The sequence below is a fragment of the Pyrgilauda ruficollis genome, unplaced genomic scaffold, assembly GCF_017590135.1.
Source record: "Pyrgilauda ruficollis isolate IOZ18807 unplaced genomic scaffold, ASM1759013v1 scaffold44, whole genome shotgun sequence".
NCBI classification, from domain to species: Eukaryota; Metazoa; Chordata; class Aves; order Passeriformes; family Passeridae; genus Pyrgilauda; species Pyrgilauda ruficollis.
Window position 1 is genome coordinate 3481087 of NW_024525934.1, and position 27711 is coordinate 3508797.

Genomic DNA, 27711 nt, shown 5'->3' on the forward strand with positions numbered 1-27711 from the left:
AAGGAATTATCTTACCCCCTCCCATTCCCCCCATCTCCCCCTTTACCCCAGATACTTATGGTGCTTTCAGCTGTTACTTACTGCTTTACTGTGGTTTTCTCTTTTTCTTGCTTTTCATGAAAAGGCAATAAACTCGTTGCAGAACCATACCAATGTTTCTGATGAAGACCTGAAATTATCTAGAAAACCTTATTCTGTAGCCTGTGGAGTAACTTCACTGAGGCACCTGCTGTGTTTTCATCTCTGTTATTTCTGCAGTGTAATGAGCGAAAGATACTATTTTATATAAGAACAAACAGCATTTGCACATTGTGTTGTGTAACAGTTGAATGACACTGCAGTTAGTTCTGCAGTTAGTTTCTTTATGGGAAAAGTAGTGTAACATACTTCTAATTGTTTACTGTAGAAAGAATTTACAGTTTTTTTTTTTTTTTCCTGAAAAGGAAAATTTGTGTAGCGTTCCAGTGGAGAAGAATGCAATGAACTACAGAACATGTTTTGCCCAGTGCACCCCTGAGTGTGTGGGATGGGCTTCTCTCCAGGAATGTTGCCTCATAGCAATACTGTAAGGAACTCCTCACCTGTTTCTAGGAATCATGTAAAACAGGTGGTTTCTGTGGGCAGGGAATTTTGAAAAGGGATTAAATAGGAAAACAGCATGTGTTTTACCCAAGTATCTTTCCTTAGGAAATATATATATTAAACCTGTTTTCCTGTGAAGGTGTATATAAGAGAAGCTTTTTGAAAACCAAAGTTGTTTAACAGGAGATGATTTCACATTAACAGAGGGCCCATCCTGTTTGACATCTTTGTTTTTGGTAGCCATGAGGATGTGGAAGGCTTCTGCTCTTCCTACTAAGTAGTTCTAAGACTGATGTCAGTTCTTTGGAGCCTGTAAAAGGCCTACTTTGTTTCCTTCTCTCTGGCATCTCAAGGGTCTTGTCTGACAGCACCAGTGCATGCAGTATTGAAAATGTTGCATTAGTGGCACCTCTGTAAAACAAAATGTTTTTATAGTTACTTAATAGCACTCATGAGTTATATCACTGAAGTGATTTCTAGCCCTGAAGGTCACCATCAAGACAACAGTATATTGGGAAACTGCTAATAAAATGAATTTGCATGGAAATTGCTTTCATACATTCTTTTGTGTTTTGCTAACACAGGCAAATAATAAACTTAGATCTTCAAATTTGACTGTGCTCAGAACTCCAACAATTTTTGCAAGGGTGGGAATCAGTAAAGGACCTGAGAATGGTGCAGAAACACTGAGCTGGGGATTTGACTCTTCACTCTGTTTCTAATGTAGTGCCTGTCTCTTCTGTTTAGATTTTATGCAGAATGGGTTCTGCTTAGAATATAACCAAATATAAGTGCTTTGCACTTCTGGAGCTGTGAGAAAACCTGATGTTGAAAGAAGGCTGTAATTAGAGAATGAGAGTGAGACATGGCTTTTGATATTTCAGTCATGAAACTTTTGAGAGAGCTGCTGGACTGTTTAAAATAATGTAAAATGAAGTGATAGATACTATAAATCATGACTTCAAGATTAAGCTGCTGATATTGATTTTATCAGTGTAGATAAGTTTTCTAATAATTGAATTAAATATATGGAAAGTTTCTCTGCCAGCTGTGCACCCAACATTTTTAAGTCATGGAAGTTATCTGTACAGTGGGGGCTCCTTGCTCTCTTCTCTGATGTTATTTTTAGCATGCTGTTATTCCAGGGAAATATTTTCACCCTTGTTCATAAGTGCAGAAGTATCAGGCTGATGGGATAGCAAGGCTGGATATCATTTGCCATTAGGGAAGGGAGGCCAAATGATGACCAATTTGTGGAGATGAATGTAGCCACAAACTTCTGGAGTTTAGTGATTGTTTCTACTACAGATTTTAGTACTGGCAAGCACTCTTCAAGTGTAATTCCGGTAGAGATTTCTGGTTCCAGGAGTAGCTTTTTGGAATTTGTAGGCAAGGTATGCTGTGCTATGTACTGTGGGCAAAAAGTACAACAAAAAGTTTTGAAAGGAAAAAATTGAGTTCATTAAAGTCTACCTTGGGTAAAAAATGTTACTCTTGTTCTGAAACACTCTTTGTTTGAATTTAGTCTGTCCCCAGCTTGCATAGATTGTTACAGTACTGTGATCTGTTTCACAGGTGCCAGCCAGCCTCACTACACCTCTTAAGGCTGCTGCCATTAGAAACTGTTCCAACTTTGTGCAGCTGCTAGGTCTTGATCACAGGCTGCTCCTGCCTCCCTCCAACTTGTGCCAGCACTACTGCGTGGATATCTAGGATAAGCTAGACTGAAATCTGGCTAAGAATACATTTTTCCCACTCCTTGTGAGTAGCTTCTCAGCTGGTTGTATTCCCATGCCTGGTTCACTATACAAACTTTAGGGACTGGCACAGAGGAGAAGCTACCTGCATATAGGAATGATTGAGCTTAAAAAAATAGCCTTAGGTGGATGAGTGTTTCCTTGTTTGTAGGTGGTGTTGGCCAATATGAAAGAGCTTTCCTGTTCTTAGAATCGTGGGTGTTTGTCAGTCTGGTCAGAGAGAAGGAACTGTGAAGTGCAGTGAGCATTACAGAACCTTGCACCACAGCTGTGTTTGCAGATGGCTTCAGGAGAATCTGCTTGCAGTTACAAGGCCTTGGCTGTTCAGCACTCTGAGCATACAAAGGAAGGGAAAGTGCTTCCTTGGAGAAAAGACATATAGAAGTGTTATGTTTCCCTTCCCGTTTACGAGACTTGTACAGTATTGTTTTACAAAGCTGTGTTTTCAGCCTTATAGATGAAAAGTCTTTCAGTCATGTGGAGGTGTCTGCTTCCTATGTGCTTTATACCTACCCCATGAGTAGAGTTCCACACACAGGAAATTATGTTGTCAGATGAGTTGAAATAAAGATTTGGGAACAGTTGCTGTGTAATCAAAACATGAAAAAAGAAATAATAATTGTAGTTAGTTTTATAACTACTCTGGAATACTGATGGCTAATACTAGATACACCACAAAGATAAAGGGGTTATCCTTATGATATCTTGCATCTGAGTCTCTGAAAGTGTAGGGGCAAAACTCTTAGGAGAGGTAGAAGAATTTGTATAGTGAAAAGAAATGTGCTAGTCTGGCTGTTACTATTGGGTATTGCTTACTGTATTTTCTAGTAATGCTAAAATACACATTCCTTCCCATACTAGACTTCTTACAGCAAATATTGATATATGATGCTTTTCCTGCCTGAAATCTGGAACTCTGTCTCCGTTTCAACACTGAGACCTTCTTCTGCCTATAAAGCTCAGTATCAATGGGTTATTTACAAGCTGACCAGCAGGCAGGGAGATTTCCTTCCTCCATGAGGGCATGTAGACCTTTAAAAACACTCATATAAGCCATATCTAAATAATAAGTTAATTTTCTGTTTTGCTGTTGTATGCTGTGTCCTTAAACCACCTCAGGAGGTTTCCTGGGGTTGGATGCCCAAGAGGAGGCAGTTTGTCTGTGAGGTCTCAAAGTGACAGTGTGCAGTGGGCATACTATTCTACAAGGTACTCTGTAGTTTGATTTTTTTTTTTAATGTGAAGTTATTTTATAACTGTTACAGCTGTTGTAGATCAGTTTGGCTATTTTGCAATTAATAATAGACAAAGCTTTTTTTTTTTTTTTAATAATAGACAAAGGATGCTTTTCTAAAATACACCACTGATACTATCCGTTTTCCAAAAATTTGCTAGACATGGGAAACTAAGCCAAATGCAGAAGTCCAGGATTAAGTTCTCATAAATGAATAGCCTGCATTCTTGGGCTTTCAAGAGTCAAAAGCTTTATCAAATGGAAGTAACAAATCATGACAAAAATAGTTATACCAGATGACTCTACTGCCCTGTCCTAGTTTTACAAGGTACAAGGAAGACTTTAGGTCAAGCTGAGCTCTCTGGGCTGTGTTCTGAGGAAATGTCTGTGTAAGGTATAATAGCTGGGGTATGTGTGGTTTGGGGAGGCAGCCAATTAAGGATATAGCTTGAGAGTTAAATTGGCTTTGCTGGGTTGTTGGTTTGAGAGGTCTTTGGGGGTTTGATGTAGCTCTTAAAGAACCTACCTATGGCAGGAGCTTGGGAGCCTAGGGGATGATGATAGCTGCATAGCTGTAGGGTTGGAGATGGCAATTTAGTAACATTCCTTTGTGGCCTTAGATATGCATTATGTACAAAATGTTTGTGTATTTTAAAGTAATTATTCAATTGCTCATATTGACTAGGAGCAGACCTCTAAAGACATATTTCTTAAAGTGGATGCAAGCTCTTAAACCTTAGTGTATATTGGTGTAGATATATATAGAAACCCTTCTTTTAAAAGCTGTGAACTAGAGTTGAGACTTCACATCTGAGTTGGGCAATATGCTTGATTTGTTTTAGGAATTACCCCACAAGTACTCAATTCAGAGCTGAGCCTGGCTTTCTCAGTGATTTGCTTGTGTGTGTGAGAGGAGGCAGTTAAATTTTTAAACATAGGTACATTATTAGGTTAGACAATTACAAGATTTTTATATGGAATCTGTCCAATTCTATAGTTTAAAACCAGAGCTGAGTGTGGTTTAAAGTTTTTTTAATTGCTTGATAATTTTATTCTTTCTGCATAAAAAGTTTTAACAGGGCTTTTTTTTTTTTTCTTCCCCCCCTCCACCCCCTGCCCCGATGGCTAAGATTCTATAGTTTAATGCTAGCTAATTTCCCCCATCATAGCCTTTCCTTCCAGTTTCCTGTACATAGCTCTTCTGGCATCTCACAGGCACCCAAAACTAGTTTTGTATGAAAGGTATTTACAAGAAAGTTCAGAAGCTTTTCTAACTGCAAGTATTTAGATTAGCCCCACTGACCCTTAACAAGCACTTTCTCCAGTGAATAACATTAACTTGGTGGAGAGTTTGTGTGTGTCCTGTATGACCTTCTTTAGACTATTTGTGGTCTCTCAAGCACTTCTGTTAATAGTGTTTCCGAGGAGGGGGACTCAATCTGCTTAACCATGTGTACTCTGGAGCAGGAGAGTGTACTCTGCTGCTTCTCTAGGTATCCTTCCTCTGCCCTCTGACTATATTTGGACCACAGTACAGTCACTGAAGGTGTAACAATTGTGCTGTAAACTTGGGATAATGATCAGCTGGCAGTGTGATTGCAGCTTGCAGAATTCTGTCCTTTACTCCATCTCTTTAATGCCTAAAACAGATTGTACTGTTTTAGTACTCACTCAGATGAAGAATAATATAGTCCTACAAAAACCAAACCAAAAAACCAAAGAAACCTTTAGTGGATTTGATTCTAGCATATCAAATGATTTGTATTTCAGGTTGATTTGGATTTTATCTTTAAGGAATGTAAGTGAAAGAAATAAAAGAAGCAGAAACCTCCACCAAAACAAACAAAACTGAATGCGAAACAACTCACTTGGTGAAACAAGGTGGAATGGTTACTTTCCACTAACCATTTTTAGTTTCAGAAAAATTAAACCATGTGAATCATTCAGAAGAATTAAGCATAGGTGGATTATCTGGGAACAGTGTATGCTATGTCTGCCACTAGTAACTGGCAACTAAACAGTTTGTGTAATTATAGCAGCTTTCTGCTCATGAAGCTTGGTTGGAGCTGGCAAGAGATGATATGGCTCTAAGGCTTCCTTTACTTGTGTTGAAATATATTGTTTTTCTTTTATAACAGTAAAAGATCTGCTGCATTACAAGTGTGATGGCCTTCTCAGTCCTTAGCTGGTTTCTGCTTTCTGTGATGCAACACATCACAGAAATGAGAAGTATTTTCAAACTTAATCAGGCTAGAGGGCTGTATAGGGAGTGTGCACATTCCAGTTATTGACAGCCACTATTACCTCAAAATCAGTATGAGCTTACAGTAAACTTAAAATTTGATCAATTTTTGAACTGTCTTAAGTTCACTACCCTTGCAACAGAATTCTCTAATTAAGCTCTTTATGTGAACATATGCTTCCTTATTTTTTGATCTTTTTTCTGATGTAGTCCATATTTGTATCTTTTTTTCCCCAGTGTTTTCACAGGACAGCCTTTACTTTCTACTACTTCCTCAGATTTCTGCAACTTTTGAAAACAGTTCTTTAAGATGGAATTGACAGATTCTGAGTTCTGGCAGTTCCCGTCACTGCTGTTTTATGTTTCCTACTAGACAATATCTATTATTAAGGCTTTTTGTAGTATTTTTGTTTCCAAGTGGGTGATTAAGACTTTGCCAGAGCTGCCTGTATTGATGCATCTTTAATGTGGTATCATTTTATCTGTATGATTATTTTTGTTTATGGCTAACTGCCATTATGTTGTGAAGTGACTTGCTTAAGTAATACCCATCTAAATCTTTTTTGATTAACTTATAAATCTATGATATAATCCATTGTGTTTTCTTTGAAATAGTGTGTGTATACTGCTTTTTCCTATGTTGTAAAAAATGTCAAGCTATAGGAACTGTCTGTGTAGAAGTCAGTTCAGAGCAGAAGTCTAATGGAAAAAGACCTTGTTTTGTCAGGAGCCTGGGATAGGGAAGACTAAGAGTTTAGCATCTAAAGTCTGTTCTACTTCTCCCTTATGTATGGGCCCAGTCTACTGCCTGCTGTATGCCCAACAGTTCTGCAGCAGTGAAGGCCTCTCCCCATCACCATGGTGTACAGACATATGCATGCATGCTCTTTTGAGATTTTCTTGTAGGTATTTCTTAGAACAAGAAGGAAGGAAGATAGTATAGTAGAGAGTATATTATAAAAAAAGTTATACTTAAGCTAATGACCTCATATCTAGAGCTTCTGAATTTTTCTGGTTACTGTTTGTGGGTGTTTGCTTGGGGAAGGGCAGTTTTCTATGAGCTTTAATCCACTTGGTGAAGGAATGAAAGACTATGTAAGTTTCCTTGAGATGTCAGTGTATAAAATGTTTTTATGTAATGACATAGTGTAACAGGCTTAACTCCCTGTTTCTTCTGTAGTGGGAAACACTGTGTTCAAGATGGTGCCTTATAACTTCACATAAACTCTATTCATCTGTGTATGATCCAAATGAAAAGGTAAGTAGTATGGTGCATGTTTTCTTTTTGACATCTTACTGTAATACTGACATTTGGGTTTTTAAGCTGCCCTCTTCTTTGTGCTGCTACTAACAATGATAGTTCTCTTGGTATAACCCGTCACTGGTTTAATAGCATGTTTTTCTTTCTAAACCAAAAAAGAAGTTGCTTTTGCAGGATACTTGTCAAGCAAGATTGGATACTACTTTGAGTGTATCCCAAAAGGCTTAATAAATGATTGAAAAAGAAGTTGCTTTTGCAGGATACTTGTCAAGCAAGATTGGATACACTACTTTGAGTGTATCCCAGAAGGCTTAATAAATGATTGGGAGCTTGGGAAAGTTACATACTGGCCTGAACACATTATAATTATGAAACAACTGTTAATGTTTTTCATGGTGGGGGTGGTAATGGGCCTGTTAAAACACTCAGGAGCTAGACTAGCCAAAAGCTGTTTGTGGAAACAAAACTCTGTAACAGTGGCAGCATGATTGGTAGACCTAGCATGGGGGCGAGAACTTCAGACCTTGGAAAAAGATGGGCCTTTAAGGCCTGCAGAGAACAGCAAATCCTCATCTTGGGAGTTGTGCAGTAGTAATCTCAATTTACAGTTATGAGCCAAGAAAAGCTTTCCTTCTGGAAGATTGTCTTGGCGTGGCCTCTGAAGTAACACACTTGGAAAAATAATGTGACTGAAGATACACTAATATCCAAAGGCAAGGATGCCAACAATTCAGGATTGATAGGCTTGTCCTTATACACCAGTGTAGAAGCAATTAACTAGAAGCGAAACAATATTAGGAAATGGGGAAAACCAGTGTGTACCTTGAACTGTAGCATTACAGGTTTTTTTCAGAAGATTTATTTTTAAGGTTCCTGCTTAATTAAGGTCCCCTTGCTTTTCTAAATGCATAATTGTTTTTAGGCCATTATATTTAGAGTATTTGGTTTCTCTCAACTAGGAGCTGTGTCATGTCAACCAGTGACTACTACAGACAGCAGAAGGGACAGTGAACAAAACAAACCAGAAAAACACTTAAACTGTCTTTGTAATGACAAGTCTTTCATGTGACACCTTTTCAGCCTAATTAGTGGAAATGATATGAAAAAATGTTACTCTGAAGCAGTATAATTAAAATTTTTTGTTGTTGTGCTGGACTTGAGTCTAATCTGTGTCTTTAGACAGAGACTAGAATTGAAAAATTAAAATGAATGTTAGATATTCTTATCTTGATATTGAAAGTCTTGCACTGCAACCATAGCTGATTAATAAAATAGCTTTTATGTACCAAGAGCTAGGTTGATGGTGAACTTGAGTCATGGCACTTTTCAGTACCAGGTATTTGGGAGTATTTTTTTAATTGTCCCTAAAGACTGTATGCCTAAAAATCTTTAGGTACCTAGAATGCTGAAATTTAGATTCAGGAACAGTTTGTATGATCATGTTGATAACCTTTTTAGACCAGATCACCATCTAAAAGCTCTTCTAAAAAGTTGCTAGCCCCTGTGGTGTTCTTAAAGTATTTGTACCTCTGAAAATTGAGCTTGCTTGAGATCTGAGTCAGATGTGCCTATGCACTGGGCAGTGGTATTCAGCAGATCTGGCTGAATTTACTGTATAAGCTTGCTGCAGCTCTCACCTGGAGGGGTTTCTTATCACTTAATTTCTGTATGGTGCTATCACATGGTAGTATTTTTAAACTGGTCATGTGATGTCAGCTCAGCCCTGACTTTGAAAAAGTAAATTTGGTCAAGGGCACCTTGAGTTTCTCTGGAGCGTAGAGCAAATAATGTGTTCTAGTCTATCAATAGCAGTTCCTATTGGGGTTTTGCAGTGTTCCTTCTCTCCTCTGGCACCTGTCTTCCCCTCCTGAAATTAGCGAATGACTGTGAGGCTAGTAAATGATTTATTGTTGTGGTAGCAATGCCTCCTCTTCCCCTCGTCCTTACGAAAACGAGCTGTTTGGTGTAGTGGAGGAAGGATAGCTGTCAGATGTCTTTGGGTATCGTTTGGGAAACTTGATGTGGTAAGACTGCCCCTGAAGGAGACAGTCCTGCTGGTTCCCTGTTGTATGTTTTTCATTTGGAGCATGGGAGGTAGAGTAGGAATGTTCCAATTACTGTTTTAAACTTGTGATGTGTCCTGGAGCTGCATCCCTGTGGTCTGGGGTGTGGAAAGCAGTGGAGGGGTGTGTGTGTCACCCAAGACAGTCCCTTTCAGTGGCAGTCTGTATTTATAAGCGAGCAGGTGCAGCTCCAAAGTGCACCTGTGTTTAGTAGCAAGGCCCCTGACAGCAATAAGCCTCACTCCCAGCAATGAGACTTTTATGCTGTGCTGCTCTGGCACTCTTTTCTTGATGGGAAAGGGTATTAGGCTTATTGACTTCCAACAGCTTGCTATCCCCTCTCACAGGCATGATATAGAAGTGTTGAAGGTACATTTGCAACATTAGTGCATTCCAATGTGAAAGGTGACAGTGATTTTCAGATGAGTAGTAAGTTTGATTTGCTATTCTGTTGCATTGCAGATGCTACTTAATATTTAGTGTGTAACAAATTCCTGGTGGCCCTGCAGGATTTTGTCAGGTTCTTCAGGTGAGGCTCAGATAGGAGAAGGGGTAAGGCTGGTACAACTCAGCAGGTATGTCTGTTCAGGGTCAAACTGTTGGTCTTTTATCCTCCATGACCTAGGCATGGTGGAGCCTCTCTTCCTTATGATTGGAATACCTTTTAAAGGGGTCTCATAATTGATGAGAATTGTGTTCCAGGTCATCTATACTGGTAATGGATAGCGACCACTATACCTGCCAGCATTGTACCTGTCTAGTACCAGCATGTATCAGTGCTGCTTCCAGGCAACATAAAACTGACTGCACCTCTTCTCTGGGTTTGACTGACTCCTAGAGTTGCTGTAGGGTTCTAGTTGGCAAGGAGATCAAGGAATGTTGGTGTGAATAGTCAAAGCCATTTCCTTCTGAACCTGTGTGTGTGCTAGGTAGATCTAGTATAACATGCTGTTTGTTATATCATTTAAATCAGGAGAACTCTTTTAGAAGTAGGTGATATCAGAATTATAAGCTCATGGATAAACCATGGTTTTAGTGAAAGTGGAGGAGAAAAGAATGCATGTTTCTGAAGGGAGAAAAACTTGTATTGTTTGTTTCTCAATACTCTTATTGTTCTTTTCCCTTCAGACTTTTGAAAAACTGCTTATTGCCAACAGAGGAGAGATTGCATGCCGAGTAAGTATGTAACATTTTCATTTTTTTAATATTTAATTCTAAAAGTATTGGTATTTAAATATTGGTAATTGTCACTTCTTGTGTGGTAGGTCATCAAAACATGTAAGAAGATGGGGATTAAAACGGTTGCCATACACAGTGATGTTGACGCCAATGCTGTGAGTACTACTTAATTCAAGTGGTAGATGAGGTTTTAGTAATTCAGCAAGACTTGCTGCTGTTATGCAGTCTTATTGATTATTGTTGTAGGCATGTTGGCAATTCTGAGGTATCTTTGTATATGTCCTTTTCCTCTATGTTCTTGAAGTGAGTGAAGATAGCAAGGTGGAGGACTGGATAAGTATTTAGCATGTTTTTTCTGTGAACTCTTCTGTGTTTGTGTAAATGCTACCTTTCTCTTTGTGTAGATTAAGCTAGATACATATGCACACAGGTAGGTGTGGGCAACAAGTGTGAGAGCAGCAGTGAAACCTAAATTTTGTTTTGCTAATATGCACAAAAAGGCAATGAAGAGTGGATCCTAGAAGAAGGTATAGAGCATAGTATAAATTTTTCCCGTGTCTGATAAATCTTTTTTAATAATTTGCACTTTCCAGAGAAATGTCCCCTTGTACCAGGTATGCTAAACAGGCTTAATGGAGCTGTTCCATTTGATGAAGCTATTGATGTGCCTCCAGTATTCAGCAGCGTAGCAGAAAGGTGGTAAAATGGCTTTTTAGACAAGTAAGGTACCTGTACTGCCCATTTTCAGGTTTTGTAGTCTCTTCAGTATCATTCATGGCAACAATAACAGGATAATTTCTTGTGTGGTGTAACAGCAAGTGTGGTCATACTTGGATATTTTTGTTGATTAGAGAGAGCACAGTATTATTCCAGGAGAAATGACCATGGGTACCCCTGTGTCCCAGGCAAGTTTGTTGAAATCTGAGGGGAGTTAAACCCCTGTATTACGATTTTATAAAAAGTCACTCAGACAAGCTACCAGAAAAAAGTATATTTTGTGCAGTACAGGACTGTACAATGACCTAGGCAATGACCATGTGGATATAGGTGGTGAGTTACTCAACATTAGAAAAACAGACATGGTTCATGAAATCTGAAAGTAGTTAGAACTTAGGTGTTTTCAGAGTTAAATGAAAGGTGGGAGCTGTTGGGAGTTTTGGACTTTGACATAGCTTTTGTCTGAGTCCCTTTGTGGTTCTATTACTGTATGACCAACTCGGCTCGTATGAAAAGGCTGTAGATTGAGCAAGGGACTGAAATGGGACTTTCTGAAATACTCTACTGATGGATTTTTATGCCATGTATTTCTTTCTTTGAGGTGAATGGCAAGTACACTTGGTCTGGATTTCAACTGGTAGCCATAACTGGTAATGCAGTAGCTTGTGGGTGCTCAATGGGCTGTGAAATGAATTCTTAATGGGTGGATGTCAGACATCATGATAAATGCTAATTCTTCTGGAAGCCAAGGGTTATGTGAATATGAATACAAACTACTCTGTATGATCTATGATTCCTCTAGTAAAACTGAAGCATGCTGATGGGTACTTGAATTCCATCTTATGTATATAGTATCTGCTGTTAGGATAAATGGATTCACTGTTTAGCAGCACTGCATAGCCTTTTGACTGGCATGAATTCTTCCTGAAAATAGACTTAGAAAGCTGTTTAAAAAAACCCCACATGTTATTTCACCAGTCCATAATAGACTTGAGAAAATGAATTGGTGTTCTCTCCAGTGTGTCTGTTGATTGTATGGAATCAGCTATGAACTGGAGACTGACAAGATCTGAAAGCAGTAAGTAAAAACCAAGATTGAAGAACATAATAGGAGTAAGAATGGCATGAAAAAGTATAACTCATGACCTTAGGGGGAAGGGTGTACAAATGGCGCATTACAAAAAAGATATTGAAAATGTCTATGCTGCTTTGATCTACAATGCTGTCTTAGCTTTAAAATACAAATAGGGTCTTTAATTTGTAATAGTTTGCAGGAGAAAAAAAATCCAAGCTGGTATCTCAGAAATCCATTAATATGCTTCATAAAGATAACATTGTGTTAGAGGGGATGCTGCCATTTTGAGTTTATGGACAAGAGATGAGGCTCTAACAAATGCTGTAAGGGTGATGTAGTGTCTGCTTAACTCTCTGGAGCCTTACCTAAAGACTGACCAAACTTATCAGTATGAGGTTAAGCATTAGCTGTGTGCATTGGAGAAGGTCCAGGTATTAAAAGGAAAATGAGAGGAAGGCTACTTGAAAAACCATTCGATGTACTTAAGGTAGTGGTATGAAGTCTAAGCTAGTTTTTTGGGTCTAATTGTACATGTTGTTTATGTCTACCATAGATCCTTCAGTCACTGCCTTGTGTGCTTGCATTGGGAAAGAGTTTAAGGTTGTCTGTTTTAATGACTTGGGGTACTTCTAGTTTTTCATTATGGGAATGACCTGGCCCATTGCAGTGATGTGTGTGATTGCCATTTTGAATGACCTTGATAGATGAGTCTGCAGGCCAAATTCTTTTACTTAGAATAAAGTTGCCAACAATAGTTGTCCATAATTCTGCCCAATGTTTCATCAACAGCATCCTTAGCAGTCATAGCAAAATGTCAAATGTTTTGAAGTCATACTCAGGAGTCTGATGCAACCTGCCAAAGGAACCTCTGTCCTCACAGAATGAGGAAAAATGTGTTTGCTTAGTGATGGGATGCTGCAAGGGAGTTGTTAGTATTCTTTTGAGTTTGTGCTTGATGGGATATCTCACTCCTTCATTACTTCTATGGTAAAAGCAATGAGTATGATAGGCAGCTACCCTGATAATGATGGTCATTGAACCAAAGACAGAAATAGCTGTAAAGACATGCAGTTGAACTAGGTGCCCATCCTAACACTGTTTGTCTCGGCTGAAAACAGTGGGACTGGGTTTTAAGCCGAAGTAGGTAGGGATATCTTACAGAAATAGTTTTCTATTAACATGTTTAGAAGTAGCACTAGCTACAGTACATAAATTTTATGCTTAGAACTTGGAGTAACCTTTGAGATGTAGTTAGAACCCCTTATTACATTACTTGTAATATCTGTATTGCTTCTCACTGAAAAGCAGGTAGCCTGATACTCTTTATGAATTAATTGTAACCAATATAACTGTAAAAGGAGGGCAGTGCAGTCAGTCTGTTACCGACTCTGGTTTTGTCATACTGGTTGAAAACACAACTGAAATTGAACAAAAGCCAAGTTCCTTCAGCATGCTCACTAAATATAAGGTGACAAAGAAAACAGATATCACAAGGTATTTAGCAATTCAGGTTCTTCAGTGATATATTCTAATTTATTCCTTATCTAGTGATATGCATAAATGATTCAAGCAGGCATTTTCACTAATGTTTGTATAGAAATTGTATACATAGTCTTAATATAATGCTCTTTGAATGAAAGTACTACAAGACTTTTGAGTTATCTAGAGCTTTATTTTAGATTTCTTTTGGTTGAATATTTGACTTTTTTTTTTTTTTCTTTAAATTTTCAGATTACTGAAATCCTTGTGGAATTTACAGTGCTGAATAGAGGTGGTGGGAATAAACAAAATGCATATAAGCTTTCATGAAACAGCTTTTTCTTGTTCTTCACACTTAGTTTCTGTGGAGCACCATGGCAAATGTCTTGAGTATGCTGTTAGAGCGTATCAATCTGGACATACTTACCATTAATAAATAAAACTAGTAACTAGACTATAAGAGCACAAAGGAATTTTCATTTCAAGGAATTTAAACTTTGGTGTTATGAGGAGGAAGCAGAGAGGACTGTTATAAACTGGGAATGTGGCAAAAATGGAACAACCTGATGAGAACTAAATAAAGCTTACCTGAAGAGGGAGAATACAGAGAACAAAATACACTGTTTTGTGCTATTAATTTTAAAAACGACCAAAGATCTGAAGGATTTTTATATGTTAATATTGCTATGGTGACAGGAAAGAAAATGTTAACAAAACTTAAAAGGAGATAGATGACTTTAGAGACCTTTGGATGCTTCTGTATTAATGCAAATTTACAGATAGCTGGAAATGGTGTTAAATGGGATTGAATTGCATTTAGTTTTGTGGAGGTGGGAGGGTGTGTGAACTGGTGGGAAAAACAGCCTAACAAAATGGCTGCTGAGACCCCCATAGAGCATTACAGTTGCTTATGTGGTACTGAATAAAATACATCATAATGGATGCTTTCAGGTTCTTGAAAATAGTGGCTAATACTCTTTGATTGCATCTGTTATTTTGGGGATAGCAGAGAAAAAAAGTTGTATACTGTTCAAAATGCTGAGTTTTGTTGGTTTTTTAACTTCAGTGTTCAGCTTTCAAAACACTGATTCTTTACACTTGAATAGGTAAAGTGGGGAAGGACCAGTGATATTCAGATTTTTTTTAAGTTAAAACATCTGGCGGAATTATTTTCGATATGAGAAAACAAGCAAAGAAGTTTTGTCTGAGCAAGAGTAATCATATGTACTTTTCCCCCTGAACTGATTGGAATAGAGGGTTAAGATGAAAGAGCCTCCTCAACCATAAATGTAACACTGATGGTGCAAACATTGTCAAGGAAAGCTAGAGAACTATTGTAATGCCTAACATAATCAGCTAAAAGTATGATAAATGAAGAACAAGCTTTCACTAATTGGATCTGAACAAAAGAAGGTATAGCATAAAGCAGTGAATGAGATATAATTTTACTTGGCATTTTTTAACACAGCAGGGATTCTATAGCCATATGAAGCAATGAACTATAAATGACTGAAAAAATCCCATGGGAAAGTAATGTAAACTACTAAAACTTAACAGAGTAGTGAGAAGTGAGTTATACTTCTTTCATATAAGGTTTTTCCTATCAGTCACTTAAGACTTCAGGTGTTGTATTAAACTGCCTGTTCTAAATCTTGTTCTGCCACATAATATAAAATGAAAAATACTACAAATGCTTTTATTGATGTGAAAGTTATTGCACAGAATTGAGCTGTTCTCCAGAAAGTGTAGTCTTTTGAGTGACAGAAAATGAAAAAATAAATTAACTAGAAATGGAAGATCTATATTCCTTTCCTAACTTTTTTTTTTTTTTTTTAAAGCTTAGAGTCTGAGACAGTATTTCAGAATGAGGCTGGGGAAAAATTTGGTTTAGGGAAGCTGCAAAGCTGATAAGGGTTATAAGTTTCTATACCATGTCTTTATTGAGCTGATTGAATTTGAGTAAGATGAGGTTTTTTTTCTGAAACAATATAAACTGAGAATTTTGCTGAAGACTTCTCTATAGCTTAATGGGATGCTGTCAGTTTGTTTTGTTCTTAAGAAATTCAGCTGGCAAAAATAAGTATTGGAGGGCAATTTCGCATTTTAGTTTTACATTAAAAAAATAGTTACTTTGTAAAGTGAATGTTTATCTAAAACTGAGGAGTTTTATTTACTTTTAACTAACTTAGAGGTTTTAACATTTGTCCAAACTTTCATTTACTTTTTTTTAGTTGTTTTGTCTTCTAAAATGTGCAAAGCTTTCTTCCATCATCTGCTACAAAACTAGAAATTCAGTAATTTTGATAGCTCATTGTCTCCCAATGGCATTTCAGGGATTTGTACTCAAAAAAACTTAGAGAGTTGCTTTGAGTACCTATATAAAAATGAAACTAATACTTTAATGTCTTTTTGAAATATGTGATTCTTGAGCTGTTGTCCAGAGTGTATAGAGTGGACTCTGCCTCCCTGTACTGTCAGAGAAATTCACTCTTCCTGTGTAGTGTTTGCAAAGTGTGCAGAACAGGAGTGGGCCAGAACAGTTACTGTTCTGCTCTTCCTTCAATGTATTTGCCTTTTGTTTCAAAAGCAAGACAGCATATTCATTTCTTCATGAGAGGGGGGATGGAGATGATGTTGCTATCCTGTCCCCTTGCTTTATTGAGTGAACTCCTGGACACTTTTGTAAAGCATGAGAAATGCAGGTGGTGATAATCCCATAAAGGGAAATACATCTGTGGAAGGAATGTGCTTTTGGTCAGAATTATAACTTACTTGCCAGTAATTTGCCTTTTTTTTTTAAAGTTTATCATTGCTTTGAAACTGAGTAGGTTGTTGGAGAAAGTAATTAATCTTTCATTGGCTATAGTGAAAATGCAAGCTTGATCTGCAGTTTTAAAAGTTGGAGGGGCTCATCAGAGCTCTAGAATCCTAAAGTTTCAGCCTTTTAGTGTGTTTTCATCAGTGATAGGATGATGTGAAATGCATATATGACCTCTGAAACGAATCAGACTGCTGTTGCATTGTTTGACGGTTAAGCTGAAATGTCAATTTTGTTGGATTCTTGTTGAAATTCTGCCACTAGGAAGCAGAGGAAGGATGTAGAATAGGATACTTTAAGCATCACACTGCAGCCCAACTGGGGACATTGCCTTGGAGGTGGAAAGTATATGTGTAAAGAAGGAATTGATACCAGATCTTTTGACCTTTGTGGGGATTGTTATTTAATTACAAAGCTGATTTATATGAAGGATCAATGCATGGATTAAAAATAATCTGTCACAAAGCTCATTTAGAGAAAGTGGCTGTTGTTGGGAGTCCTGAACTACCTTTGGGAGAGGAAAATGTGGGAGCCCAGTCAGCAAAGTTAATTGCAGCTTAAAGGTGCAGGTCCTCAGTGCTGTGGAGAGTCAAGTGGTGGCTCTGTGGTGCCATGACTGTCTACATCAGTAGGTAGTGGGGAGTAGCAGGAGTGCATCTGTGGAGTGAAATGGTTCATGCTGAAGACATGGTGTTCTTCCTTCCTGCCTTTCAGTATCTCTGTGTGCTTGGTTCTAGTCTGATGCTGAGGGTTTGATGCTTGTGGTGGTTTGCTGTGCCCAGCAGGTATCCGGTTCTTGTGCTTTGAGACAGCCGAGTGTTAGAGACAAATGTGTTTTAAGTGGGGGTGACTGGGAGATTTACTTAAAAAAAAAAGTCCTGATTTGGACTTAAATAATGATGTGTACTGAAGTCACTCTAATTGCTTGCTTGGGACTGCCCTCCTGGTGCTCTAGCACTTCTCTGATCTTGTGCTGGGTTGTTGCCGTGCTCTGAACACACCAGACACCTTGATCAAATTAGTTACAACTTTTTTCTATGACCTTTTTATATTAAAATATTTTATTGGAATGCATGACAGATGCTGCAGCCATTTATAGAAACAGACTGAGTTGCGGTAGGTCAGTAAAGTGACTTTTATTGGCTTGGCTGTCTGCAGGGCTCCGATGCTGTACCCAGAGCTGTGGGGTTTGGAGAGATGTACAGGCATCTCTGTGATCAGGTCTTAAGCTTTAGGGTGAGCACAGCTGTAGTCATTGGGCTTCACCTGTTCTAGAGATTTGCCTCTCTTGGGCAGCAGTGGCAGAGAGCAGACAGTTTCTCCCTCTGAAGCCACAGGTGTGTGCTGAGGGCACTGCCATCAGCAGTTCTGGATCAATGTCTCTTGCTGCCATAATTCTGGCTCAGACTTACTCTCTTTATTACATTGGGTTTCCCCAAGAAACCAAGTTGGTGTACATCTATTATAGCCTGTTTGTTTTGTGCTCATCTCTAAACCTTTCCAGAGGTGGTGGAAAGTGCTGTATGTAGTAATTTTAATGCAACTGAACATTGTCAATGTCATAAAATATAGTTTTACCATCTTCCTCTGTAACAGAGGGGCTGCAGCAGCATGGTTTCCTGCTGCCTCACCACTTGAATACAGAACATAAGGTCCCTTGGATTCCTCTTTTGAGGCTTTGAGTGTCCTGTCTTTTTCCTGACTTCATTCTTCACCCATGTCCTCAGCATCAGCTACTTCATTGTGCAGATTCATTGCTCCTGTGGTTCATATTGTCCCTGTTGCAGCTATTTGTTATCAGCTGTGGTTGTGGTTATTCAAGGATAGTCTGTTTTCAGGCACTATTAATGAACAATACTATTTGGCAATACTGTCTGTAGTTTCTTGTCTATGTGGGTGTAAATACTGGTGAACAGGCCCTGGGCTGGATTTCTTTTTAGTATTTGGATGGGCTCTTGTCAGAGAGGGACCTAAGGCAGGTTTTCTATGAATAACATTCACAAGTACTTAGAAAATTGTTTCTACAATTGATGTAAGACTGTGCTGTCTACTATGAGTAGTTCTGTTCCTTTCTCTCCTAAGAGTAGTTATCTTCCTTCTGAGTGCAGCCTTTTTAAATGGATCCAGGCTGCTTATCTCTATGAGAACACTGGGGGAAAGAAAAGAAAGAACTGTGAATCAGCAAGCTGATGTGGCTTTTTGCATAGGTTAATGAATGCTAGAGCTGATGGCATCAGGACACATGGCTGGGGACAAGGAGAATGAATACCTGATTAACCTTTTGAGAGGCAGTGTAGATTTAGTGTCTTGAGTTAATGCCATCACACATCCTTATAGTGGAGGATGTGGGGAAAAGAGAGCAGGGAAGAAAATATGTTTCAGAGATGCAGGTTCACACTATGTGGAGAGCTGGATTGGTGAGTAGAGCTCTTAACAGTGAGGGAGATCTTAACAGATCATAGAAAGAAGCATTGTATTTAAAACCGGATACTTTCCTTGGTTGTTAGCTGTATCACTGAACAAAAAGTTGCCAGGCAATTGTGGAGTCTCGGATTCCACAGATGAGGTCCTGGTACCATTTTTCTAGGGATGGGTGTTAAACAAGAAACTGAATTGCTTATGAGGTGTCTGAAAGATTGAAAACATCAAGATGGGAGACAGGAAATGAAGACAATTTGTGAGGTATAAGGTATAAATGCTTATGTCCTTTTATGGGTGTTGTGATTTTAGGTTCTATTATTTTCCTTGTTCACAAAAAGTATCTGTCACTTGTTTGCTTTCATCAAGAAAACACTATATAAAGGACAAGTATGAGATACTGTTTTACTTATTACTACTGGATTGTCTGTAGGCAGCAACTAGCATCCTTTGATAGCTGTTTGAAACCAGCCACCCCCCCCCAAACCCCTCATGTATCTTGTTTATTATACAGGGAAGAATGGTAATCAGTGTTTGACTAGCTGGTGCAAGCTAATAGGCGTACTGAGTGGTGACTTGATTTATAGAAATGCATGTATTCTGTTTAGATACAGTACCTCCTGCTTTCTGCCTTTGTCTTGCTGTGCTAATTAGGCAGTGCTTTAAGTTTTATTCCTGGATTTTAATTGGATATATAACATTGCATGAATTCTCACAGTCCCTTTGTAGCTGGTGCTTAATGTCAGCTCACCTGTTGACCTCTAATGTTACTGGCCTTGTAAAATAGGCTGCAGACAGTTCTGAAAGCGAAATTGTTTTTAATGTGGTTTTAGCTGTTGACACATTTGTCAGCATATCATCTCCCTTGTCTGCTTTTTGTGGCAAGGAGCATCGCCATCCAGGAAGTCTATCTCCTAGGTTGATCTCTTGCAATTTTGTTTGGGTGAGGGCCTGCATCAAACTGGTATTCTATGCATTTAGCAAGAAGCCAGGGCAGCTTCGCACTTGTTTGTATAATGCGATTTCTTTCTTAAAATGTTTTAAACAGATATTTGTCTGTTCTTGGATGGTATCAACACTATATTTCTAAAGTAAACACTATATTGCACTATAACACGATATATTAACACTATATAGTAAAGACTATATTTCTAAAGGGTGCTTTGAAAATAGCATTAGTCAAATATTGGGGTTTGGTATCTTACGATACTTCCTGCAAAAGTTTTCACCTGCCATCATTAATTCCTTATTGTACCATGTTGTAAGAGTAGAAGACAAGCATCTCTGAGTAACAGAACATGTGTTAATCATAAATCTCTCCAGCAGCCATAAGCTGGTACTAAAATTTTGTGGAAGGAGTAGGGCTATGGTCTTTCATGTCTTGGACTGTAGCAATTGCCTGATGTGTCTGTCTGAGAGTGAGAGCAGGAGCTAGGGGCCCTTACAAATGGGAGTTGTGCTCTGGTTCAGGCTCTGAGCTGTATGAGAAGGAGCTGCAGGGAGATGAGCTTACTTGCAGGATCTGGAAGGACAAACAGACTGACAGGCTCTTTCCAGAGAAGCTGCAGAGCCCAGATTTGTGAGACAAATTTGCTTGAGTAAGTGGAGCATAGAGAACTTCAGGGGAGGCTGTGATTCCTGTCATAGGCCAGGTGGTGCTGGATACTGTAGACTTGATCATGAATAAGAAGCAGATAAGTCAGCTCTGGAAAACTGGAGGAAATGTCATCATTTCAAGACACTAGTACACACATGGGACAGTGAAAACAACTGGGGAGTTTTCTTGAATGTAGGGAGAATGATTTCTGGACACAAGTGATTGAGTTAACTAGAGGAGGTGCTGTGCTGGACCCCTTACAAAGAGGGAAGAGGTAATCAGGGATGTAAAGCCTGGGACTATGTGAAATGGAGGTGAGGTTTAAGTTTCCAAGAGGAGTAAGACAGACAAACAGCCAAATTGCAACCATGGACTTCAGAAGTGCAATTATTTTTTGTCTCAAGCCAAGGATTTGCTTGCTGTTTTGGAAGTCAAAGGTCAAAGTGGCTCAGGAGAGTTTGTTTATACTCAATATAGTCTTCTCCAAGCAGAGGAACTTGGGCAGAGTTCAAATGTATGGAACAGATGAAGGCAGGGGTAGGTTTCCTGGAGATGCAGCGCCTTAATTAAGGAAACCAACGCTCTGGTGGTGTTGACTATATATTGAAGGATGTGAAGGCATGGGAGGAAGTTTTTGTGTAGAAGCTGAATTTGTGAGGTGGTCAACTTAGGTAAACTACTATGTGATTGGAAAAATTGATCAGCTCTGAGAGGTCCCATCTCTTGCACGTCCTGCTCTAATTGTTGTTCAGCTTTGTTCACTGTTTTTCTAAGAGCTCACGTGGTGGGAGAAGAATTTGCAAAGCAGAGAAGACTAAACTTTTTTCTATTATGTTGATAAATGGGCAAGTACATGATTAATCAATAGTCCTTGGTTATGCAATGTGAAAGGAAGTTGCTATCTATTTGACCATTTATTGCTTCATATTTGGTGAGAAAAGGAAGCCTCTTCACAGATAATTTAAAAGCTTATTAAGGAAGTATGACCTATGGTGGTTATTTAGTTATTTATTTTTTTTTACTTGGAGGATGTTTTTTTTAAATTTCTTGTCACCTGTAGCAGAACTATCAGGTTCGGCTTTGGGGAAACCTTTTTCAGTGAAGATTTTCACTGTCATAATAAAACTACCAAAATACTGATGTGCTTCTGAGAAGGTCTAAAAAGCTAATAATGAAAGTATGTATAAACCGTCACTTGTATCTTAATTTTAATAAAAGTTGAGTGTAAAATTTCAAGAGTAATGTTCAGGGAAGTTTAATAATAGCTCATGTTTGTGACAAACTTTCATTTATAATTTCATTGATCTTGTGGTTAATGTTTTCCAATTTTGTATAAGGTGCTTTAGCTGTTTGAAAGCTCTTCAGTTCAACTTTTGGGGGATAGTTTCGTTCCAACATGCACAGCTATTGTGCTTAACTAGAACTTCTGGATGATGCTGCTGGTTTAAGTATTGGAACTGTCAGTCCCCTAGAAATGCTTCTGAGTGCAAGAAAAAGTTAATTTGCAGACCCAGATCCAGATTTTTTTTTTCCTTAAATGTCTTTCCTGAATATAAGGAAGGTAGTTGTATTGCCTTACCAATGTTTGTGCTCTGTGGAGGTGAGAAACCCTACTTGCAATATGTTGCAGACTAACATGGAAAAAAAAAAAAAAGCTTAAAAAAAACCTGGAGAGGGAGCAGGCAGCAAAAAGAAAAAAGCTGTGATAACAAGTTTTAGGTACTGTGACACTCGTGTAGCATTAGGGCTTTGGCAGGTCTGCTGTGTGGTGCTGGAAGCCTGCCCGGCTTGGCCTGCCTGTTGGCACTCCGAGGTCACTCGCTTGTGCTGTGAGAGAGGATCCCCAGCGCCTTTGAGTGTGGATGACTCAGTACTGCTTGCTTGTGTGCATTTATCAGCTGCAAACCCTGTGTATGTGGGAGGAAAGGGACTGTGGTTGAGGGGCTGCCTTTGAGCGCTCGTGCATGATAATATCAGAGCTTGGGTTTTGTGAACCTTTCCTTTTGTAAAGAGTCAAATGTAGAATGGTCGAGCTCGGGCAGCCTCACTGCCTGCCGCAGTGAGTGCCTGTGGGGATTTGAAAACGCGTTGCTGTTCTTTTGTTTTTCTCTTATGCTTTCAGCCAGATTCTGCTTTGCTTGCTCTTAAATTTTAGGTAGACTAAACTTAACTATTTGTGTTTGCTTGTGGTGTTTGCCTTGTTAAGCATAGCAATTTTCTGATTAACTGTGGAAACCACTGTTACATCTCTTGTACTTTTAGTTTGAGAAGCCATTTTTTTGTGGTAGTTGTAATAAATTGTGTTAGTTGATAAATTTAGGAATTGGGGATTCTCTATGAAGTAATTAAATGATGAATTCAAAGCTTTATTTTTGCAAGACGAGTGCTAGTAAGGATTTTGCTCTTGGATTTTTTAATTTTCATGTTCTTTTACTTTTTTAGATGCTAGCTTTTATTTGATAAGAGTATGTAGAGGGTCTATAGGTACTTTAAATAGATTACTGTTTTCTGTACATACAAAGTTATGACTAATGGAGAGATTTTATAACCTGAATTTGAATAGCAAATGTAGTTTTTGTTTTTCTTTTGATTGTTAATTTGTATTTGATTTCTAGTTGTTAAATGTTTTGAGGTGTTCTTAGTATCATTCTTGAATATGGGTTGAACTCAGCCTGAAGTTTTGTCATGTGCTTCTTGTGCAGTATCTGTGGAGCTCAAAACTGGCAGATAAACTTAGACTGTGAACTCTGCAGTGCTGACACTTGTTGACAGCAGTTTCCCATTTAATCTTTTCTTTCTTCCTTTAGAGGAAGTACTGTAACTCGGCTGCAAGTTAACTTCAGTAACTTAAGAGAAAGGTGTAGGATTTTTAATGTCTTAATGTGTCTAACTCAGTATCCATCTGATAATGAAGTTTGCTTCTGTGCCAGTTTTCTTTTTTTTGTGCGTAGAATTTTCCAATTTAACTAACAAAACCATAATGGGTGTTTTCTGTCAATTAGTTCTGAAAGCTAATTTTTTTAATTAGGGTGCTGAGATTCAAGAAGTGACACTGCTGCGTTAAGATTTTTTTTTTTTTGGTAAAGCTCTAACATAAAGATGCCCGTCAGCTGAACTAAAGCTTAGGATTATTATTATAATTTCCTGCCCTCAGATTTCTGTGAGTACAGCTAACAAATTAACTTCGGTAAATTCACTTTGCAGGCATTCATGCCTGTTTATTCTCTGCACCAGTATTCTTTCTGCAGAATAAATTTCTGTTGTGTACCTCCAAGCAGTTAAGCCAGCAGTAGCCTTCTCACACCACAGATAGATCACATGTTCTTTAAGAAACCAGAACTGTGGGAAGTCTGGGATGAAGGTGGCTGCTTTTAAGTTAAGATGAAAATTCAACACATTTATGTATGAACTTCGTAAGAGAATGACACTTCTAACATTTTTTAACTTTTAAGCTTGTCTGGAATGATGCTTTCAACTTTGTTGCTGTTATATTTATTTGCAGCCCTTCCCTAAAGACAGGAAGGAAAACACCGAGGTTACATTCAGTGGAAAAAGAGTCTGGTTTTGCTCGTAATTTTGCCCTCCTTCATGTGCTAGACTGAAGAGGTTATGTTTTATTTTCAGGCTCTGGTTCTTTAGGGAAAATGCTTTGAATTCCCCTGTCCAAGTATGTGGTGGTTGACATTTCTTGGACAAGTTGCTGTAAAATCTGTTTTTGTTATAGCATTATTGGTAGGGTTGGTAAGGCGTGTTTGATAAGCCAAGGAGGTGAGGGGTGTGGGTCATAGATTTGAGAGTGAGAAATCTGTGTGCATATGTGGACTAGAAACTCCGTTTTTTTTATAGGGAGAGTATTTTGATAGGAAGCTTGTGAAGAGCTCTTGGGTTTTCAAATTTGGTAGTGATCCATGCTTGCTTTGAAAAGTAGACTCTGAATAGTGTATGTCTCAGGTATATGCATCCATACCTAAATTACTTAATTCCGGGTTTTTATGGAGCTTTGCTTTTCTGTTGTATTTGCATTTACATATATTTTAGAACACTTAGAACATTTGAAGGGGAAACCTCTGAGTTTCTCCTTGAAAAATGTTATGTTAACATTAATCAGAACAGGAGCCTGTAAGTTGCTGCCTGTCCTGTGTAGCCCCCACAGGGGGAGAGTACTTTGAAACGGGACAAGGGTTTCATTGTGAGCTGTGATCGTATTTCAAACAGTCTGGGGCAGCGGAGGTGCCAGGAAGTGTGTGTGAGGGTTCCTGCCAAGTTCAGGCACCGTGGTGTGGGCAGGCAGTCGCTGGATGCAGCAGCAGCGTGCCTGCGGCAGCAGTACCATCCACACCTGCAAGAGAGCGCCCTGCCGCTCTGGCTTCCATTGAGTGTTTAAAGTGTCTTCAGAATGTGCGTCTTTGTACTTTTTGTTCTCCTACTGTCTGCCCTTTGTTTTTTTCTACCGTGTTCTCAATTTTTGGTCCTTAGTTTTGGCTGTTTTTTTTTTCTCCTTGGCAATACCTAGCACAAGCAGACATGGTTGTGCAATTTCCTCACACTTTCCCCCATATTCTTTCAGAATTGTTTTCTTTTTTTCTCCTTCATCTGTTGCATGTGATGCACCATAAATTGGATATGATCAGCCGTTGTGCAAGTTTGGTGGTAGTGCATGATGATCTTGGGCAAGAAAATGGAGTGTGTTACAGACCTAGAAGATGGTGGTGTTTATAGTTCCTTCTCTAGAACAACTTTTAGATTCTGTGCTGGATAGCAAGCCCTGGGCTTTCCCATTAGAGGTTGCTTTAGTTATATATGTAATTGGACTGAGAGAGATGGAAGGATGATAATATTTTGGAAATAGGGAAAAGTAATATTTCCTGAGAAAACAGCTGCTACTAAGCTCTTATTTTGCTTCTTGACTGATCACCCCACCCACCCCCATCGGCTATTTATTGAAGCAAGAACATTAACTTGTATCTGCTTTCCATCGTGGAAAGTGAACTTTGCATGTGAACATGTCAATGAGTTTCAAAGCTAGCATTTCTTCTTTCAGACCTCTGAATACATTTATATGTTTACATTTATTTCCTGTTTCAGCAGGAAGGATGCTTAAATTGTGAAACTGAACTTTGAGACTTTAGGTTGGCTAATTTTCTTCTTAAATTAAGGAAATTTACCTGTCCTTTTCCTCCCCTTCGAAGAACCTAGATTTTTTTTTTTTTTCACTCGAACCCTTGAGATGAATTGCCTTGCTTTCAGCGTGTCCTTTTCTGCCAGCCTATATACACATGGTAAAATAGATGAATATTTGACATTTACCGTGTTAAAACAAAAAGCCAACAAAATTCATGAAAATCTCCAAGAGCTGCATCTTATCCAGGTGGCCTGCTGTTTGAAATATGACTCCTGGTGTGTATTGTACTCTTAGCCCTAGGATTCAGTAATGAGATTGAGTGGTATCTTGCGTGAGCACTTCTGGATGATTGACAGTGAGGTGATGTGAATCATCATTTATCAGGATATTATCATGCCTACCCTTGATAATTTCTCCCTGCTGTCTGGGGAGGTGGTGAAGACAGATAGGACTTTGTGATGTCAAAGTAATTAGTGTGTGTTGGTTTCCAGCTGAACAAACTGGAAACTAATGATCAGGTAAATGAAGATGAAGTGCATTAGTGTAAGGATGAAGGTGCAAGGACCTTGGGGAAGAGCTTATCAAAATTTCATGGGGGTTATTTGAATATCTTACAATTTGTGCAGTTGCAAGCAGTATTTTTAAACTACTAAAGGATACTTCTGCAACAGTCTATTTACATGTCCTTTGTTGATATCTCTTCTAGTGAGAGGGTCAGCACTAGGGTTAAGGACATTAGACTCTTTCCTGTAAGGACTGGGAACTCCTTATGATTTTCATAAAGGCTAAATAGTCAATTTCCAGGTAATGGCAACAATTTTGAAATAAATATTAAGGAATTTCAGTGTACACTGAAAAGGTTAGATTTTCCAGTGACTCCACCCTTTTTAAAGTGGGGAGAATGATCATTTGGCTTTATTTGACCTATGACTGGATCTGTTATATTATTAAAATATTTTACTGTTGCTTGGTCCATCTGTAGCTATCGTTAAAATTATGGACTTCACGACATAATTTGTGCTACTGCAACAGGCTTTTAACAGGCATGGTAGTTTCTTGCTACAAGTTCTGAAAATTTTATGGATGTGTCATTAGTGAAATAATTTTATAACCTGAAAAAACTTTGTGTAGGTGTGTACAGCTATGCCATTGTTGCAAATAATGCTTAATGCACAAGACTGGCTGAATATAATTGCTATACCAGCAGCAAGTGATCTGAGTTAATTTTATCACCTGTGATTAGATATTGCTAATTGTAATTAACTGATTGAAAAGCTATCTGTTTTACATGCTTGCTTTTCAATTATTAAAATGGTAATTTACTCATTGCCATTTATCAGTAAACTTGTATTAATACATGCCAATTTCCCAGACACCTCCAAGAATAACATACTAGTGACAGCAAAGTTTTGTAATTAAAGCCTCATGGCAAAATTATTCTTTTGGCTAATTTTTATGTACACAGCTCTTTCTTTTTATTTCAGTTGCTTCTTTGGAAGTGAGTGGGCTAGAATCTCTGGCAGGAATTTGTCCGTATTAATATGGCTCATCAGAGACATTATATTTAATTGGAGAGCCTGCGGTATAGTCGCAGGAGGCTGGAGGGAATTATTTAGCATTAGCAATGGCTCGTCTGGGAGTTGTGCACTAATCAAGGAGCTTGTGTGTTAACTGTAGGGATGATGGGAGTTATGACGATTATGACATGTGAGCACATGTCTGAATGAGAACTCGACAGGCAATGAGTTAATCAAGAAATATATTAAATGGCTCCCATGCTGCTTCATTATTACTCTGTACAGTCTCTGTCAGATTGTGTACTTTAACAAAAAATAAAATCCAACAAATGGATGTTTTTGCAGGTAAAGCTAATACCAAATTTTTAAACCAAGAACCTCTTTCCTCTTTCTATTTTTGAAGTGAATGTGTGCTTTGAAGTGCTCTGTTGAAAAAGAATGAGTGCTTGGCCTGTAAAATATATTTAAACACTCCAATCTGCAAGCTTTTGTATTTTGCCAAATGCTTGTTTTCAGTAAATATTGTTTCCCACTTTCAACTAGATGTCTTTAACATATTTAAGCTTTTATGTAATTAATAGCTTGCTAAAATATAAAATTTATTGTGAGCAGCTTAGCTTCAAGGAAATAGAAATGCTACTATTTTCCAT

At 38.4% G+C, this 27711-nt stretch overlaps 1 protein-coding gene across 1 annotated transcript in view; it reads left to right on the forward strand.

Moving 5' to 3' along the window:
• PCCA (propionyl-CoA carboxylase subunit alpha) overlaps window positions 1-27711 on the forward strand; it is a 270494-nt gene that overhangs the window by 855 nt on the left and 241928 nt on the right. Inside the window, exons 2-4 of the mRNA XM_041478271.1 lie at window positions 6996-7073; window positions 10268-10315; window positions 10405-10473. Coding sequence (XP_041334205.1) covers window positions 6996-7073; window positions 10268-10315; window positions 10405-10473 — 195 coding nt within the window. The remainder of the gene's footprint in view (window positions 1-6995; window positions 7074-10267; window positions 10316-10404; window positions 10474-27711) is intronic.